This window comes from Spermophilus citellus (assembly GCF_964194105.1).
Source record: "Spermophilus citellus genome assembly, chromosome: 10".
NCBI classification, from domain to species: domain Eukaryota; kingdom Metazoa; phylum Chordata; class Mammalia; order Rodentia; family Sciuridae; genus Spermophilus; species Spermophilus citellus.
The window spans coordinates 42,384,325-42,405,826 of NC_138197.1; the positions used below are offsets into that span (position 1 = coordinate 42,384,325).

Consider the following 21,502-nt stretch of genomic DNA (forward strand, 5'->3'; position numbering starts at 1 on the left):
TATATTGATATAAAGTACAATCTGAATTAAAGATTTGTTAATGGACATATCTTAAGTAATGAAAACAAAACAAAATCTTTTGGAAATATAGGACAGAATAGAAAATCAATTCTCATGAATGGTTATATCACACTGTCAGTTTTTTGGTGTAACAGGCAAATAGTTAATAACATGGAAAATCAGAATAACGTGATTGATAAAAGTTTAAAGAACACAACATTGTTTAGTATAAAGAATATACCCTTTCATAAAATCTGAAATAAATCAATAGCAAACAAAAACTCCTAGAAATTAAAGACATGGCTCTCCAATAACAAACTGGTTAAAGTATAAATAAGATCTATAATCACAAAGTAGTTAGAAAATGAGAAAAGTTGATTTACAAATTTAGAGATGCAAATTTTGCTCAGATATACATTTAAAGGCACATAGGTTTTCTTATTTATTTATTGTGGTATTGAGGATGGAACCCAGGATTGCTCTACCATTGAGTTAAATGCCCAACTTTTTTTATTTTCTTATTTTGAGACAGGGTCACACTAAGTTTCCCGGATTGGCTTCAAACTTGCTATGTTCCTGGTTTAGCCTCCATAGTCACTGAGATTATAGGCATGTGTCACCATACCCAGTTCAGGTTTTCATTTTTAAAGTAAGAATAATGATGAATAAACTAAATATTTAAGATTAAAAATTTAAAAATAAATATTGTAGATCTAAAGAAAATAAGAGGAAGGAAATAAACATGAGAGAAGCAAATCAATATATTAAAATAAATTTAATAGTTCTAAAAGCTAGTGAATCATTGAAAGAAAATATAACAAAATACATAAAACTGAAAAATCCAATCAGGATACATGACAAAAAAAAATACAGAGGAAACAACAAGGTTTGGTTATGAATATGCAATATTAGTATCAAATATTATGGAAATGGAGTGATTATTTGTGAAAATATTTATTGCCAAAATTAAGCCAAGAAGAAATGAAAATAATTAATAGCCAATAATAATGAGGAAAAGTCATAAAGAATGATCTTCCAATGAGACATTAGGTCAGGAACAATGGCACATGCCTGTAAATCACAGTTATTAAAGAGAGTGAGGAAAGGAGGATCACAAGTTTGGTATCAACCTAGGCAACTTAGGAAGACTCTGTCTCAAAATAAAAACAAAAATTAAAGGACTGGGGATGCAGCTCAGTGGTAGCATATCCCTAGGTTCAACCCCCAGTACTGGGGGATAAAAAAAAAGAGAAAGTCTGTTGACAAAAGATGTGTATCATCATAATTCCAATGGTATTTTTTTCACTGAAGTGGAAAAAAACAATCCTAAAATTCATATGGAACCACAAGACTCCAAATAGCTAAAGCAAACTTGAACTAGAGGGTTTGTTCTAAATATACCACAAAGTTAAAGTAATCCAAACATGAGATACTGGCATAAAAACAAACACATAGACCAACAGAGCCCAGAAACAGAGCCCACAAACCTGCACATTTACAAACAATTGGTTTTTAATAAAGGTATCAAGAATAGGCAATAGAAAAAAGACAGTCCTTAACAAGTGGTTCTGGGAAAACTGAATAACCACATGCAGAAGAATGAAATCAGACTTAATCCACAACATATCAACTGGAAATGGATTAAAAACTTAAACTAAGATATGAAATGTAAAATTAATACAAGGAAACCTATGTTTTCTTGTGTTAATAAGGGAAGGGAAGCTGCTTCAGTGATACTGATCTGGACAATAATATCTTGGATATGACCCCAAAAGCACAGGCATAAAAGCAAAAATAGACAAATGGGTTCACTGTACTAAAAAATCTTCTGACCAGCCAAAGAACACAAAAAACTGCAAACAAACAAAAAGGACTTAGCAGAGTGAAGATACAAATCCACAGATCCACAGATTGGGAGAAAATATTTGCAAATCTTATGTTGGATAAAGGGCTAATATTTAAAATACATAAGGAACTCCAAAATTCTCAGAAATACAAAAAATTGAATAACTCAATTTTTAAAAAATGGGCTAAAAGGCTGGGATTGAAGCTCAGTGGTAGAATACTTGCCTACTATGTGTGAGGCCCTGAGTTCGATCCCCAGGGTCCGGGGGTGGGGGGGAAGCAAAGGATAGATATTTCTCACAAAAGATACACTAGCCAACAGATACAAGAAAAAAGGCCTGTTGTCACAACATCAGGAAAGATGAAAACTGAAGCCCGTAGGAGATATCACTTCAGATGTGTTAAAATGGCTATTGCTATAGTTTGGATCTGGAATGTCCTCCAAAGTTCCATGTTTTAAAGGCCTGGTTACCAGCCGGTGGCACTATTGGGAATAGGTAGAACCTTGGGAAGGTGGGTCACTGGGGCATTTGCATTAAAAGGGATATTGGCAAGCAGATTTCTTGTCTCTCTTTGCTTCTTAGCTGCCATGAGGTTAACAGGCCTCCTGTGCTATGGGCTCCCACTAGGATGCTATGCTTTGCCACAGACTCAAAAACACTGGAGTCAAATGACCGTGGACTGAAATCCTGAGACAAAGCCAACCTTTTCTCCTTACAAGTTGATTATCTCAGGTATTTTGTCACTGATTCAGCTATTACCAAAAAGATGAAAGATAAGGGTTGGTGAGGCTGTGTTGGTGGGAAAGTAAATAAGTGCAGCCATTACTGAAAACTGTCAGGGGGTTCCTCAAAACACTAAACATAGAATTACTAAGTGATCCAGAAATCTCACTACCATGGAATTGACATTAGTATGTTTAAGACATGTCTGTACTCCCATGTTCACTGTTGCATTATTTGTAACAGCCAAGACCCCAAAACAACTAACCTGCCCATGAACGAATTAAAAAAAAATGTGTTACACATTCATAACACAATACTATCCAGCCTTAAGAAAATTCTGATATTTGCAACTACAAGGTTGAGGATATAATATTGTATTAAGCAAAATAAACCTGGCATAGAAAGACAAATATTCCATGATTTCAGTTACATATAGAATCTAAAAACGGCAAACTCAGAAGCAGAGAATAGACTGGTGGTTACTAGAGGCTCAGTGGGAGACGGAAAGATACAGAAAGATGGACATGTTGGTCAAAGGGTAGAATTTCATTTTGACAGGAAGAGTAAGTTCTGAAGATCTGTTGCACAGCATGGTACTATAGTTAATAATAATGAATTGAATATTTAAAAATAACTATAAGAGGGAATTTTAAATGTTCCTAACACACACACAAAATAAGTATGTGAGGTACTGGATATGTTCTTTAGCTCGATTTGATCATTCCACTGTGTCTATATGTATCAAAATATCACTGTACTACCTAAATACATATAATTATTATTAATCAATTAAAAATAAAACAAGGAGACATTAGGTCCTGACTGTATCTCTTAAGTTTCATGGAAAAACTGGGTATTTCATCTGGATTTTTCCAGAACACAGCAAAATAATCATAATTGCTACCAAATATTACCCCTTGCATGTACAAAACAATGATTTAATATTGAAAAAAAACCTATTAATTAAACATACAATAATGATAGATTCAATAATAAAAACAATTAGGTGATCTCAAGAGCTAATTAAGAAGCCTCCAAGAAAATTTAATTTATTTAAATCTCAGAAAACAAGAAATTTCTTATGATAAAGCACATCTTTTAGGATACCTTTATAAACCTACAATATACTTCATATAAAAATACTAAAGATGCATATTAAGGTTTTGAAGAAGATAAAATGTGACTGCCCTGGAGTTTTGAATTCTGATAGAGATGCAAAGCAGAAGAGGAAATATTGTTTTTTTTTTTTAATTTTTTTTTATTGATTATTTATCGCATTACATAGTTCATGATATATCATCTTTCATACATTAGACTCAAATTGTGCTTTGAACTCCCATTTTCACCCCAAATACAGATTGCAGAATCAGGTGGGCAAGGAAAGATGAAATATTGGAGAATGACACTGGCCAAGTTATATTGTCCTATTGTGTGAGTGTACAAATATGTAACAAGGAATCTCACAATTATGTATAACTATAATGCACCAATAAAATATGGAAAATATATTAGAAATAAGGATAAAAATTATATGTATTTAAAGATGAGAAAATTTTGCTGAAAACTTGAAGAGATCAACTTACATACCCTTAAAATTTGCTAAGAAAGTTTAAAAAATTTTGTACAGATGAAGACATGAACATTAATAATTTCACTATATAATAATGATAATCCCAGCAAGTGGTAGTGAGGGGAAACACTAATTGCAAAAGAAAAAACGATCATAAAATTCCGGCAATATTATCAACAAGAAATTCTGAGATACATATGAAAAAAAGAAAATTTATTGAACTGAGTTGAAGAATATTGAATAAGGGCTGGGGTTGTGGCTCAGTGGTAGAATCCTTGCCTAGCTTGTGTGAGGACTGGTTTCGATCCTCAGCACCACATAAAAATAAATAAATAAAATAAAGTTATTGTGTCCATCTACAACTAAAGAAAAATATTATAAAAGAATATTGAATACATGATAAAGCCATAGAGGTGGGGAATAAAACTCAGTGGTAGAGCACTTTCCTAGCATGAGAAAGGTCTTGAGTGCAAACCCCACTACTTCAAAATAAAGACACAGGAGATACACACACACACACACACACACACACACACACACATAACATATTGTAAAGAGTTTAGTTTTTAAAAAGTAAAAAAAGTTTTATTTTCATTTTATTGAAACAAGATAAGTTTGGGTAAAACTGATAAAAATAATTCTAAAATTCATCTGGAAGTATAAACCAGATAGAATGTGGTATCAATAATTGAAAAATAACCATAAAGAGAACTATGATTAGTAACACCATTTGACCCAACTATCCCTCTCTTCAGTTTATACCCCAAAGACTTAAAAACAGCATACTACAGAGACACAGCCACATGAATGTTTACAGCATCACAATTCACAATAGCTAAATTGTGGAGCCAACCTAGATGCCCTTCAATAGATGAATGGATAAAAAAATGTGGCATATATTCACAATGGAATTTTACTCAGCAATAAAAGAGAATAAAACCATGGCATCTGCAGGTAAATGGATGGCATTGGAGAAGATAATGCTAAGTGAAGTTAGCCAATTCCCCCAAAACAAATGCCAAATGTTTTCTCTGATATACCGAGGCTGATTCATAGTGGGGTGGGGTGGGGGAGCATGGGAGGAATAGATGAATTCTAGATAAGGCAGAGGGATGGGAGGGAATGGGAGGGGGAAGGGTTTAGCAAGGATGGTGGAATGTGATAGACATCATTATCCAAAGTACATGTATGAAGACACAAATTGGTGTCAACATACTTTATATACAACCAGGGATACGAAAAATTGTGCTGTATACCCGTAATAAGAATTGTAATGCATTCGCTGTCATTTTTCAAATCAATAAAAAAGTTCAAAAAAGTAATACCATATATGAAATATATCATAAAATTATAATAATTAAAAGGAGTATGATATTAAGCTAAAGTCAGGTGACAGCTAAAGGGAATAGAACAGAATAGTCCTGAAATAGTTCTAAGATAACATAGGAACAACATGTTAAAAGATATATTACTAATTGCTTAATTTAATTCCATTCATTCTATAGTTATGGGATATTTATGATGTAACCATCTTTTCACAACATATACCAATTACATTGTAAAACAAGTTATTTGCTTTAATATCACAATGAAATTCACTTGGAAAAGAAAACTAAATTTAAAATGTTAAACCATTAAAGTTCCACAACCAGTGATGAATGAAATAAAATTAATCACAATGAAAAATATTGACAGATTTGATGACATATATCAGCAGAACCTGTGTAAAACAAACTTGTCTATAAAATTACAATATTGAGTCAAAACCAGAAAACTACTAGCAATAAATATGACATAAGACACACATATAAACCATAAGAAAAAAACATGAACAGTCCAAAAGAAAAGTGAGCAAAAGACATGACTAAGCATTTCATGAAAGAGAAAAGATACAAATATTCTAAAAAAAAATAAAAATTTCAATTATACATTTTAAAGAATACAAATTAAAGTAACAATAGAGTATCATTTTTGCCAATTTGATGACAAAGATCAAAACATTACTATGCTCAGCTGAAACTAATACCTTGGAACAAGTGTTCCATCAAAATGGCAACATAATTGATGCAGGCTTTAAGAAAACAATTTTGCTTTACTTCCCTATCATCTGACATTATTATCCTCACAGAACGAATAATCCCATTGCTAGGATAATTAACCTAAGGAAAAAACAAGTGAGGTACCTAAAGGCAATATCAAAAAAGGGTCACCTAAGTAACATTATAAGATTGAAAAATTGGAAACAACCTAAACTTTCCATAAGGAGGTGTGTGTGTGTGAGTGATGATATATACAACACAATTATCAAAAGAGACACTTTTTCCCTTTTTCAGAATTGTAGTTCTGAATGTCATGACTGTATGCTCACAAAATTATTTAAGGGAAGAATGAAAGGTGGGGACTTGATATAAATTTGTTGAATGAGCATTCAGCAGGATTTATGTAGACCCTGATTTAGTTTAAAATCTATCTTCACAAATATAAATTTAATTACTACACACATGCACACATACACAAATAGAAATATATTGAAAGAAAATTTACCCAAATCATAATTTGGCCTTTATCTTTTCAAAGTCTCCCCTCTCCCCTTTTGTTATTTGGATATATTTAGTCATATATTACATTTACAGCAAAAAATAAATTTAAAGCCAATTCATCAAACATACTGGAAAACTTTGACTTCCAAAAATCGTTTCTGATTAATTTTGAAATGACAAAGAGGGTTGGTTTCTCCTACCACCAACCCTAACATCAGTGATTCACTAACATCAATGAGACACCACTCTATATAAATCACAGATTTACCAAAAACCTCAAGTATGCATGGCATACTTTTAAGGGCTATCCCATTTAATTTTTGATTCAAAACAAATTTCTGCTCTTTTTTTTGAGGAAAATACAATATTTCCTCCTTTTCACTAACTACTATTTAATTTTGAATGTAATATAACTTAGAAAAATCTTAAATATGTCTCTTGGAAAATCTTCAAATGATAGCTGGACACATGTGCAACTATTTCTCACAGATCTATTATTATTATTATTATTATTATTATTATTATTATTATTAAATATTTATGTTTTAGTTGTAGTTGGACACAATACCTTTATTTTATTTATTTATTTTTATGTGGCACTGAGGATCGAACCCAAGGCCTTGCACACGCTAGGTGAGTGCTCTACCGCTGGGCTACAACCCCAGCCCTAGATTATTATTTTTTAAAACCAGAGATTGAACCCAGGGTGCTTAAGCATTGAGCCACATCCCCAGCCATTTTAGTATCTTATTTTGAGACAGGATCTTGCTAAGTTGCTTAGGACCTCGCTTAGTTGCTGGGGCTGGCTTTGAACTTCTGATCCTCCTGCCTCAGCCTCCGGAGCAGCTGGGATCAGTCATACACCATCACACCTGGCCCATTAGATTTTTTAAAAAAGTAATTTCATGGAGCTGGTAACCTTGCAAACGCACAAAGTTGTTGACACAAAATTGAAATGGGTTTTATATCCTGCTTTATTTTAAGCACACTTTCACTTCACTATTGCTTTTTGCTTGGGAGCAAAGAAGTGTGCAATTACAAAGAAGTACTAGTCATTCTCCAGGGTGGATATACTTCTGCACCATGGGAAATAAACCTAGGGTAGTAAAAAGAGCTTTGGAATCAGGAACCCACCATTGCTATATAACTGTGGCAAGTTATATAACTTTCTGAGCTCATTCTCTTCTTCGATATATTGGGGCTACAAGTATCTACCCCCAAAGAATTGTGACGATTTAATGAAATAATATCTTTGTGAAATGCATATAGCAAGGTCTGCATATAACTGACACTTAATAAATGTTAATTTCTTTCCTTCCTCCTTTCAGTAACCTGATTTAAATGCTTCATTTGAGATTCATAGCTCTCCTACCTGAGTTAATTTTTAAAACACATTAATTTTCATGATACCTGAAGGAAATAATACCTAACAACTGAATTCTAACTTGACTTTTCTCCAATTTTTCATATTTATCTAATAAGAACTCACGTTATTATTACCTTTAATTTACAGACAACGAAACAGAGGCACAGAGCAGCTGAACTGTTTGCCTAAAGTCATATAAAGGAGACAGAATAAATATTTGTTGAATGAGTGGATGAGCTGAGTTTGGGCCTTAGATCCACACATGCTCAATACTTTGCTCTGGATCATAATGTCTGCATTTCGACTTCAATTTGCATTTTCAGTTCTTGGGAATTGTGGATAAAAATGCAGTCAGGTTGCTGTTTCCAGGAGGGGACACTGTGTCTTTCAAAATTGGACAGAAATCACTAGGCATTGTTCACCTGAAGTGCAGAGAGTACAAGCGTGGATGATATTTGCCATAACAAGCTTTCTTGTAAGGGTGAGTTCATTCTTTTGAAGAGCATTGGGAGGGAAAAACCCATCAAGATAGTGTGTTCTCATGATGATTTCAATGAATTATCATGGAAATGAGTTTTAGAAGAGAGGTAATGCTTTGTGATAATAGCCCGATAATGCCATTAGCTATGAACTGTAATTGTAATAGCATTAGTCAAATGAATATATCTGATATTAATTTGAGTGTCAAATATTTCTATAAGGTTCTTCTTGTTAATTAAACATCAGCCTTGGCATTATTAATTCAGTATCTAGTCAGTGCTTGCACATAGTAGGAACCCAATGTGTATTTGTAGGCTGAATTAATAAATCAGTCTTTAAGTGGAGTTATTTAAAATAGTAAAATATTAAATTTGAATAATTTCATGGACAGAACTAAAATTGATTTTTTTTTGCCTAGGAGCTGCTTGTTAGTACAGTCTGTCCTTCATTTGCAACTCTACTTAGTTAATAGCAAAGACTTATTAATTTCAGAATTTTAGAAGAAAGCCTCTCTCATCTTTTGCATATTTGGAGGGAAATAGCCTTTTTTTCTCAAATGATTTTAATTCAAGTATAGAGTTCATGCCTTTTATCTTGTGTCATTTTAAAATCTAGAAGACATTTTCTGGCTTGCCTCAAGCACCTGAATATCAGTGAGCGTAATCATGCTTTCAGTAGTTTGGAATCACTGTTCATGATTACCAACACCAACTGGGCTTTCAACATTGACACCAATCTTGACACCTGGCTTCTAAATCATCTTTTCTTGCTCTCAGCAAGTCCACCACTCTCTGCTCTCCCACTCCTCTTCCTCATCCCCTTTGCTCTCACAGGTAGATTACTGCATATTCATAAAGGGAGGTGGGGGTTGGGGGCCTTCAAAGGGAGACTCCAGCCTCTTCCCAGTATTAGAACTATGTATCTCTTTGCATTTGTACCACCTTCTCTATTGTCTTCTGTTTCAGTGCAGGAAAAAAGATAAAAATCAATCTCTCTTGGGTGGTTCCCAACAAAACTCCCTGTCCACTTTCTTAGGTTCCTGCTTTCATCAGTTCTGTCTTCTTTCACCTGCATTTTGAACTTCTCCATATATATCATGTATTATCATCAGTTAAATACACTCAGGCATCTCCCCCAAAATAAAGAAATATCTTCAACCCACACATAAAGTTCCCAGATAAAATACAGGATTCCCAATTATATCTGAATTTCAGAATAATAGCGAGTTACGGTGGATTAACATATTTAGCATGTCTTAAATACTTCATAAATAGTTTTTTGTATATGCTCCCAATATTGCATGGCACATGTTTAAATACTGAAAAAAATCTTTCACTGTTTGTCTTAAATTCAAATTTAACCACTCATCCTCTATTTTTATTTGCTAAATCCAGCAGTCCTACCCATATCCCTTTCTAACCACCACTCATTTCTTAAGTCTTCTGCAGCCCCAAGTTCTTCAGATGAGTTACTTGAATATGATGTCTTTATCTCCTTACTACTAGATATTGTTCAGCCTACTGCAATCTTTGCATTTCCATTTCACCATTGAATGGTTCCTACTAAAGTTATCAGTGACCATAATGTAGCTAAATTTTATGGACACTTTCTTCATCCTACTGATTTCAAGTAGTATTGACACATGTACCATCCCCTGCTTGAGACAATCTTCTTTTATATTTAGTGCACACACATACACATTACCTGTGTGAATGCATCATGTGCATATATACGCACATGTGTGCACACACACACATACTCATGTAAATATACATATGTGTGTATGTAACATACAGCATACGCCCTCTCCCCAGCTGCTGTCTTTCTTTACCAGGCTATTTCATCTCCATTCAGTCTCTAATGTCGAACATTTCAGATCTAAGCCCTGGGCTTCTTTTTTCTTCATTCTTAATATCCACACTAGGTAATTTTATTTAGTTTTATGATTTCATTTTTATGCCAAAGGTTTCCATATTTATGTATCTAATCAAGGTCTTTTTTTCTGAGCTCCAGATATTTCTATTTAGATGTTCTGTGGTTATGCCAAACTTAGCATGCGAAAAAGTGAATGAGTGACAAATTTTAAAATCCATTCTTCTTCTAGTCTTCATTTAGTAAATGGAATCTTTGCCCACCCAGTGAGTTACTCAAGGCAGCTGAGATGCTTCCTTGGTGCCACCTCCTCCCTCCTGCATCCTACTGCATCCTAACTATCAAAACCATCACTAAGGGGCTGGGGTTGTGGCTCAGTGGTAGAGTGCTTGCCTAGCATGTATGAGGCACTGGGTTACATTTTCAGCACCACATATAAACAAATAAATGTCCATCAACAACTAATACAATATTTAAAAAAATCACTAAGCACTTTTTATTCTACCTTTAAAATAGAGCTTATCCCCATTCACTTCTCTCCACATGCCTTCTCCCTCTCAGTTTATCACTTAGATTTGACTAAATTGCTTCAATTACACCCTTCTTGCTTCTCCCAAATCATTCTTTTTTTTCTTCCAAATTATACTACCTCCACAGATCTTAAAACACCAATTGAACATATCACTCATCTAAAATGTTTTTTATGATTTATTATTACATTCAAAAATTTTTAAAAATGCCTGTAAGCCGGACATTCCACATGATTTTTTCTTTAACTCCCCAAATTGACTTCATGGCATTCTCTCCTTTACTGGAAAAAAAAAATCAGCCTTCTCTGATTTCCCCTTATGCATCTAGCAATTCTCTACCTCTGGGCCTTGTTAAATGTGCTCTCTATCAGAAATATATCATACCTAGGCTCGACACACTAAATACCACACATCCTTCTTGTTTCATGTTCAATACCATTTCTAGGCACTCAGTGTGGATATGCATGTGTATCTAAGCTACCTAGACTTATAAATTTGCCATATAGAGAAGGAGGCTCTACTAATGACATGGGTCCATGAGGCTCTGAAGAATCTCAGAGTACTGCTTCACAGCATCTCATTCCAGTCTGGACCAGGAATTAAATTTGAGCAGGACAACTGAGCTTCGGATTTATAGAATACATTCTTTTTTTTTTTTTTTCTGAAGAATTTTAAAGTGTCACGCCAAAATACAACATACCAAAACATCATGCCTATGACATCATTGTGTGTGGAAGACTTTGGTCTAATTCTGACTGATGGTCATGAGCAGAGTTTGCCAGTGGGAGTTGTTGGGGGCCTGTCCAGTTAGCTCCAGGAATGCTGTCGCTGAGCCAGTTGACAAACAAATAGGCATGTTCCTGGCTCAATGTGGGTTACTGGGTAGCAGGCCACTGCTTTTCTTCTCTGAACCTAAAAATCTGCAGTCTCAAAACCCATAAGAAGTTGGACCTGAGTGATAGATCTGAATTGGAAGAAACATCTCTCTGAGAAAATAGGCATGGGCCCATGAAATTCATTTTTTTTCTAGATGCATAAATATTGTCTTCTTTCAAGTTAACTGCAACTGCAAATTTCTGTTTCAAGAGTGACTCAGTGATTCACGCTGACATGGCTGTCACTGGCCTTAATACTCACAGATGTTAAATGAGCATTTTAAAAGATCTCATTTTTAATTTAAAATGTTCTTTATTTGAATTAAACAGAGAAATTCTTTGTGCCTCTCCTGAATTCCAAGGAGGAGGGACAAGGAGATCTACCTCTTGACCTCTTGATTTTTGCCCAATTATCCTTTTTCTTTTAAACATTTTTCTTTGGATGCTTCCATCATCTGCACGTCCATAACTAAGATGTCATTTTTCACTGAGTTCTATTTTGTTATTTTTGTCAAAAGGTAAGTTCGAAGTCATGAGTGTAAGAAAATTGATCTTGCTGCTAATGGGATACAGTCGAAATAAGCAGTTTGACTGACTTCTTCACTCCCTATATTAGCATTGCTACTTTTAGATAAACTATTCCTGAAATGATTAGTGTAGGAGGATGGGTTTAGTCTTGTATCTTCTCCTTTAAAGCACTCAGAGTTAGAGATCCCAGAAGGATCAGTTTTCTCACTTGTACTGAAAATGTCACTCTAACAGTTATCTGTCTGCACAGTCAAGTTTTGAGAAATCTTTTGAATTTACCGCATTCACACCATTCTCCATCATGGTGCTAAAAATGACTAATGTAGCTTGGAGACTGGGAGACTGTGATAGCTGATCTTCTTTTCCACTCATACACCAACACTCACACACACTCTCAGGCAGACATGCTCAGCTGACATAAATCCTTAAAGGTTGAAAATATCCTAAATGCTAAATGGAATGCTGAGGGGGTAGGGTGCCTAAATATAGACTTGTAGTGTTGGTTTCATTATGATCAGTTCTGTTTAAAAAATTGGGCTGGTGGTTTGACTGAATAGACTGTTTTAAGCTAAGTGGGCCATTCTAATGTATGACTTAATTTTATATTAAAAAAGTCTGGCATTGAAGTTTTAAAATACTTTAATGTTATTCTTTTATCATTTCTGAAAAAAGTAAAGAGCCTTGTCCCTTTTTTTTTTCATTAAGAGAAAACAACCTTAGAGAGATAATGACCTACCCCAAAGTGATATTTATTGTCAAAGGGTCACTCTCTTTTAGGGATCCTAATTAGTCACTACAAGCTTGTACAGGATTCTGAGAATCAGATTATTGAAATGAACCTCCTTTCCTTTCTTGAGGAACAATATTGTGATGGCTAAAGGGACTGTCACAAACACAGATATATTCCAATCCCAGAAAAATAGATGACAAAGTCTCCTGTGATGTCATTTAGGGAATGATTGAGAAGTGTGTGGGCTGAATGAGAGTAATTAGGTGAGTTGGGAGCTGATTACAACCAAAAGACGGGAATTAATTGATTGTCATTAATTTGCAATGAGGTCTGTAGGAATTTTCCATAAGGTTCTATTTTCAGTCCTGTCCAATTCAACAATTTTATCAATTACCTGGAAGAAGTCTAGGGACTTGCTTACTAAATTTGCAGATAACACAAAGCTAGCAAAGAAGATTAGTAATTCACTGGATGACAGAATCAAGTTTCAAAATGTCTGTTATTTAGTTTGATGGGTTGACATTTATTAAGGAAGAAGATAAAGTCCTGCATTTAATTAGAAAAAAAAACGTTGTGATGAGTGGAGCTGAACCCAGAACAGCTGCAAAATAATAATAATAAAACATTTCACATTTTAATTGACCTGATGGTGTGATGTAACTACTGAAAAAATCAACACAATCTCTGTTAACATTCTGAGAGACAGTGTGTCTGAGTGTCTAGGCTGATAAAAGTTATACATCTATCCTGTTTGTACCTATCTTGAGTATTGTGTTTGATTTTGGAAACCATATTCTAAGAAAGATACAGGCAACTTGTTTGTTTAATGGATGGAGGGGCTTTGTGACTGAAAAATCAGGAAATCATGCAATATGAAAAAATAAGGGTGACTTTGTAGAATAGATTTCAATCTTGACTGAGCAATTACTATGAGCATTAATCACTGAATTAGGAAAACACAAAGTGAATTATATATTATCATTGGTTACATGGAAACAGACTTTATTGACATTGAGGTGGTCTGACTCCAGAACCTATTCTTTGAACCACTATACCATGCTATTTCTAAGAACAGTTATCAAATGTTTGAAAAGTTGCTATGTGGTAAAAAATTAGATTTATTCTAATAAATATTATCAATAGAAGGACAAACAGATGTTATATCTTAAAGAATTTTTATGGATGCCAGAGGATGTTAGTACATCTTCTATTTTTTGGTACAGTGTTAGACCAGATGATCTGTAAGGCAACAACTATAACATTGCAATTTCCTGGGATATGATTTGATGTTACACAATTTTATTATGAACAGAAAAAAAAAAAACAACTGTAAAAGAAGAAGTAAATCCATTAGTAGCAACCAAAATGGTGTTCTTTTAAGAACAAGGTTAGAAATGTCCCACATTCTTTTTTGGGAAGTATCAGGGATTGAACTCAGGAGCACTCAAACACTGAGCTACATCCCCAGTCCTATTTTGTATTTTATTTAGAGACAGGGTCTCACTGAGTTGCTTAGTGCCTCGCTTTTGCTGAGACTGGCTTTGAACTTGTGATCCTCTTGTCTCAGCCTCCTGAGCCGCTGGGATTACAGTAGGCATGTGCCTTGGTGCCAGACCCACATCCCATTTTCTAAGATGTCCTCACTGTGTGTCCTTGGTAATCTTCCTTTCATGGGCAACGAATTCTGCGAACGTTATTTAAACTTTTGTCTGTCCAACTTGATGCTATATATATATATAATTATCAATGCTCTGTCATGTGCATAAGTCTACCCAAGGAGGTTATATTGTAGAAGTAACAAATGCCATTTTAACTTGAGGACCTCTAATAGTTGCCTGATTTTGGTGTGCTGAGGGAGTCACACCTGTCAGATACTAGTTGGGATGAGTGGAGCACTTTATTATTATTTTTTCTGCCTTAATTATTATATTGAAAAAACAAGAATAACTGTCTTACCTCTACAAAACTGTTGTCATAGACACAATAATGCCTGTAAGAGCGTATTACCATACTGTGCAGATTCTCAATAAAAATTTAGGTTTTCAATGAAATGTTTTTGCAAGAACAAACTATATGTAAGAATTTGCCAGACCTGGTTCCTGGAAGGTAAATGCTGGATCTTTTGAGTTTCTTGAAGGATTAGAATGTCTTTGTTATTTATCGTAGGTCCCTTAGACCCCTAACTATTAATTTATGCTAGTGAGCCCTTAGTTCTAGTTTATGCTAATGAGATGACCTGAAATAAGGGCAGTTCGGACAGAAAGACTGATCATGTGATTTTAGAGGGTTGGGACTTTGAGCCTAATGATATCAGCTCAACTTCTGGGGAAGGAAAAGAGCCTGGAGATTGAGTTCAACCATGTGGCCAATTATTCGATCAGTTGTGCCTGTTCCATAAAACCTCAACAAAAGCTGGACTCTGAAGTTCAGTGAGTGTCCTGGTTAGCAATACTCTCCTTATTGTCACAAAGTGATGTGCCAAGAGGGTACTGCATCCACAAAAATGAAAGCTTTGGAGCCCTCCCAGGCCTTGCACTGGGTGCTTATCTATGTGGCTTATTCCAATTTGTATTCTTGTGCTATAATAAAATTAAATCATAATTATTGTGCTTTTCTGAGTTCTCTGAATTATTCTAGCAAACTGTCTAACCTGAGGGGGTCGGTGGAGGCACCCCAGACACAGCCAATTGGTCAGAAGTGATGACCGCCCTAGTGTAGCCATGCTTATGGTGATCCTTTACTAGAAAAAGATGGTGCCTCCCTGAGTATGCAGCTCTCAATCCTTCAAACTAGTAGCACAAGATTGTTTTTACCCCAGACTCTCCTGAGTTCTTTCCTTCACCTTCAAGACTGATGCAAACTGGGAGATTATGGGTTATCAGATTTTCTCAATCATTTCCTCCTTGGGATAAAAGGAGCTTGGAATCAGGGTTAGGTTAAGAGGGTCTTTCCAGAATGCTAGTCCACCATTCTTGGTCTTGATGGCTTAACAAACAAATCTTTTTCCTTTTATTAATCTGTTCTCCATGCATTGGACACTTTTGAGTTATGAATAAATGAACTTAGGTTCACTAACAATGGGGACTTCCAAATTTATGTCTAATAGCTAAAGGGAAGGTAGTTTGGGGGAGGACTTAACCTATGAAGTGTCTAACTCTGAGTAAGTTGCTTTTGGCATACAGATGAAAAACTTAGATTTATATAAAGGTAAACTGGTAGTAATATTTTTGACTTTTCAGTTCTTTTAGAATATGTCAAACATGATTCGATGATAGAAAAAATTTAAGATAAAATTTTTGAAAACATCTTTGTTGAGTTATGTAAAGGAAACATGTTCAACACCTAAAATGTTTTAGATATAGATATAGGTGATATCTTTCTAGGTTATTTTATAAAATCTTAATGCTGTGCTTTGTCTCTTGTTCATATACAAAGGATCTGATCATCAGAGGCCAGAAGCTTGCTGCAGTTTCCAGTTAGTTATGACAGTTTGGGTTTGAGAGATCTTTGAGAAATTTCAACCATATATTACACCATTCTGTGTAGCAGAGAGCTTGGCATATAATAAATATTAAATATGTAAATTTCTCAGATAATTAATTAAAAGCCAGGGTTTGATCTCAGACATCAATCAAGATTGCTAGGTTTCTCCCCTGAACTGCACTGTACCTACCCATATTCAGCACTCTCAATTTTATTGCTTCCTTGCACTCCTGGGAATATATTATGGGTTCAGAAATTTTTATTTTGCTTGCCAGGGTATGCCCTATGCCCAATATGGTAGCAGGAAAGGAGTGAGTCCCTGATAAAAAGTTTTTGAATGGAGAGTTAGCATTAGGAGTGTTAAGAGGGGTTTCTCATGCACAGAAGTTATTTTTTTTTCCTAATTTGAAAGCAGGTGTATTTAATTAGTTTGTTCTAAGAGAACACAAACCAATACTTTTTTTACATTGTTTAAGTGCATAACCAGAAGTATTTTTGAACGTAAAAAAGAATAAGTTTGTGATATTTTACATAAAATAAGCAAAAGTAAGTTAAAATAAAATACAAGCTACAGTGACATTTTAAAACATTTTTTAAATAAGTCTTTGAATTTAAAATACAGCCAAAGGCATTTCACTGTGACTACTAATCATTATTGTCATCATGTCTGAATTATTTTTTCACCCACATGTGTAATTAAGAGTAGAATTCAAATATTTGCATCTGAATTTTTCCGATTGGTTGTTTCTGTCTAAAAATCTACCTGAAAAAAATTTCCAAGATCATTTGTTATTTAACTCATGATTTCTCTTTGGTGACACAGACAAAGTTTGCAGCTAATCACAAGGAAAACATCATCCAAGTACCCTACCCTCCTACATGTGCACAGATGCTGACTTCTCTGTGGGTTGCCTGTGACAGCTATGAGGCATGGTTGAATATGGCCTCATTAAAAGACCTAATACGAATACAATGACCAGTTTGTTTTAGAATACACTAAAGAAAGACAGCAGACAGGGTCTCATGGGAAGTGACATTCTGTAATTACCTCCTCCTATCAAAAGAAAAACAATTCCCAGAAATTAATGAATACAGCCAGAGTCTATTCCCTATCTTAATTCTATCTTAATTGCAAAGTGGATCAATTAAAAAAAGACCACACTGGCAAAGCTCCCCTCTTAAGGTTTTGTCTCCCAGTTCCTTAGTCATCAAATCAATGTACATACGCATACTATAAACCTATTTTTTTACCTTCTGAGATGAGATAAACCAACTCCACCAGCAGTGCCCCTGTGAAACAACCAAATCCATTGAACAGTGTCAAAAAATTCATAGAAGTTCCTCTGATGGTTCTTGGAACAAATCTGTGTGCTATTATGGAGACTGAGAGAAAAAGAGAGGATCAAAATTTAGAACATTCTCCCTAAAACACTTTCATAGGTACTGTTCAAATTAATATTGATTGTACATTAAAGAAAATTTTCTAATAAGATCAAAACTTAGGTTGAACTGTAAGATTACTATTGTAAAATATGATACAGCTTACAAACGTCTTCAATGAATAAAATATGGCAAAAATATTCCCTTATACAACTATGAGGAGAATTTGATAACTTGGTAGTTGTGAGTCCTACTATACTTACCCAATTCTCTCCAATTTAAATATTTCTGATAAATTTTGGATTGACATGAGATCTGTACTAGGTGGTATGACAACAATGTATGAGATGTATGATTCTGTGATTCTATATAAACCATTGGATTCTATATAAACCATTGGATTCTTTGTGGAAAATTTGAATCTATCATATAAAATTTGCATAGAGATTAAAAGAATAGGCTCTGGAATAAAAAAAAGAATTCACTAAAATCTCATGTCAGCCATTTAGTATCTCTGTGATTTGAGTAAGTTACTTGAACTTTCCACGCTTCGATGTCATCATCCTCAATGAAATGGGAATAATGTCATTACTCATTTGGCGAGGTGCTGTGAGACTTACCTGCTATCCAGAGCTACAGAGAGCACTTAGTACAATGCTAACTTGTAGATAGTGAAGGAGGATTAAAAATATAACAATATTAATCTTAACAAATCAAATAGCTCCTGCTTGTGCTAGGCACCATATGTTATCCCATTTAAGAAGAGGGTATCTAGAAAGAGACGATAACGTAATCATGAGGTCTCCAAATGGTTATCTCTTCTTCTCAAATCATGGTTGGGGTACTGGTAATGGTGGTGGCAACTGACTTAAAGAAAATTATGGAAGAAAGTTTTTAAAAATGTGAACTAAAATTATTATTTTTTTAAATCAGAAATAGACTAAATAAATATATATGATTTTGTATATACCACATTAACATAACCATATTAAAATATGCACGGCAATCTTTGGGATGCAAATTTAAAAATTTATTATACTATGACAGCTGAGATTTGCTTTAAAATAATGCAACAGAGAGGAAGGAGGTATGGAAATGAGGATAGAGATAAAATAAGTTTGATCATGAGTTGAAAATAGTTGAAACTGTAAAATGTATATATGAATTTTATTTGCTAATCTCTCTCTATTGTATCTATGCTGAAAAATTGTAAAGAAATACATTAAGTAACATTAACAGTTTTAACTTTGAGTGTTGAATGATTGGATTTCTAATTTTCTTCTTACTCTTGTGCTTTGCAAATTTTCCTACAATGAGATCATAATAAATATTAAAGCTCATTTTAAAAAAGAAAAGATAATAGAAAACAGATGTACTGTAAACACCAAGCCTTCAGTTTCCTTGTCTATAAGAAGAAATAAACCTTATTATCTTTTCCCTTTCCTCTCAGGAATATCTCATCCCTGGTTTACCTGTCCTTTCCCCTGGGAAAACTCCATATTTGCCCAGCACTTTTAAATGAACGTACGAATGCACAATCAAATGTACTAATGTTCCTTCTTGCATTGATGGAACATTTCTGATTTATTTTGTGTGTCCTCCACATGTATTTATTTTACTCATCCCAATAAACATTTAGGGAAGTCCCTATCTGGGATCCAGGAAAAGTGCTGAGCACTGGGCTGAGCATGGAAAATGTTATAGGTTTATCTTTCCTAGATTTTAAGCTCTGGAAGGGCAGAGAGCCAAAGAATGCACCTTACACAGGGCAGTGCTAAGAAGGCATTCAATCTCACAGCAATTGCCGATGAAGGTAATAAGGGTGTTACATAAAATACAGTGGAGAAGGTCTTCGAATATTGTGGCAAGCCCCACAGCTCTTGTGTAGTGCAAATCACCAGCAGGAGCCTAAAGCCAAGCCCTGGAGTATTTTCAGGAAGGTCCAAATGGGACTATGACAGTATGCTGAAGGGGGCCTTGGAAATAATTGATTCACAGCTATAGAAAAGATGTGGCTTATGAACTTTCCTCTCTATAAATATGAGGAGACAAACAATGGACAGAAAGAGTAAGTAGGTCTATTTCTTTCTCTGAGAAAAAGCAGAACGTACAAGCACATTATTACTCTGCTGGTTAATTATTAATCCTATGCTTTTCTCTTGCTAGAACTTCTGGTGCGGTGTATAATTCATGAACACACTTTGCCAGCTCTCTGCCTGCTGGTTAATCTCTCTTTGGTGTCATTTTAGTCGTTTTTGAAAGTCTCCAGTTCCCTTTTATAGGACTTAGTTTTTCAAGTCTTCAAATCTCCATTTTCAGGCATCTACTTGCATGTTCTGATCTTTTTCAACTTTAGTGATCATTAACTTGATTTTTTAGGCTACAAGAAACTTCTTGCAGCCCATTAGAATATAGATATTATCAATAAGTCTGTCACTGTTCTGAAATTTCTATTCTATTGTGAGGACACAATAAGAAAAATTCAAAGCATATGTGAAAGCTGTTTTTCTTGCCAACAGGAGCTAGAAATGTGCCTCCAGGTGGTAGCTGGTTACTGTTTGCAAGGATGCTATATAACAGTATAAGCAGACCACAAAATATAGGGCCATCACTACCTTCCTAAGGCACCTGGTGCTGGGGACTCATTGCTGAGATTCTTTTTGACTCCAGTTGTTCTTAAACAATAAAGATATGTTTATTGTGCTCATGAAGTTATTTTGAACATGTAGAGGAAAAATACTACAATTTTAAAAAATGGAAGTTTGTCCTTTATCACTTTTGGACTCTTATCTCTAAAAAACTCCAGCTTTAAATCTTGTGTTATCAGAATGTATTATGTATTACCTTTCTTTTGTGCTGTCGTTTACCATCTGGGACATTTTCCTCTATTTCTCAAAGTTGCCAGATCCTTTCTGTGTCTTGTGTTCTCTAGTATTGTTCTGGCATTAATTCTTGGCTATTTTAACATATAGAAATCATCTAACTTTCAGGCTTCCAAGTCTTGGTTCCTTGGTTTTTTGACCTCCAATGTCATTGTCTTCTACCCCTTTAGCTTCCACTCAATTTACATGCATAATTACAGACTGTACCTTGTGCACCAGATCAGGGCCAGCCAATTTAGCCAAGAAACATCCATCCCACCACTTATTTTTTATAAAGTTTTGTTGGGACACAGCTATAGCAATTTGTTACCCATTGTCTATGGCTGCATTTGAACCACAATGACATAGTTGAATACTCATAATAGAAACTGGCCTGCGAAGCCTATTTATTATCTGACATTTTACAAAATATTTGCCAACCCATGTCCTGAATTAGTAACTGCTCACTCCATAATCTCAATTTCTTCCTGCCCTGATTACCACCTTCTATCTCTCCAACTACTCTCCACTACTTAACCATTAAAATATCACAAGCTCTACAAAATTTTTTTTGTTGCTTTCTTTTTTGTTTTTGTTTCGTTGTATTTTAGGGATGTGTTTAAGGCTCCCACAGCAGCATTAAGCACATTTTAGTATTTTTCGAATAAGCAAACACGGGTAATGAGACAGCTGGATTACAAACTACAACAAACAAAA

General features: G+C 34.6%; 1 protein-coding gene across 1 annotated transcript in view; it reads right to left on the bottom strand.

The window, feature by feature from the left end:
• Nucleotides 1-21,502, bottom strand: part of SLC15A5 (solute carrier family 15 member 5) — a gene marked incomplete at both ends in the record, with an annotated part of 82,754 nt that overhangs the window by 10,239 nt on the left and 51,013 nt on the right. Inside the window, one exon of the mRNA XM_081311249.1 lies at nt 17,796-17,927. Within this exon, the coding sequence (XP_081167375.1) occupies nt 17,796-17,927 (132 nt within the window). The remainder of the gene's footprint in view (nt 1-17,795; nt 17,928-21,502) is intronic.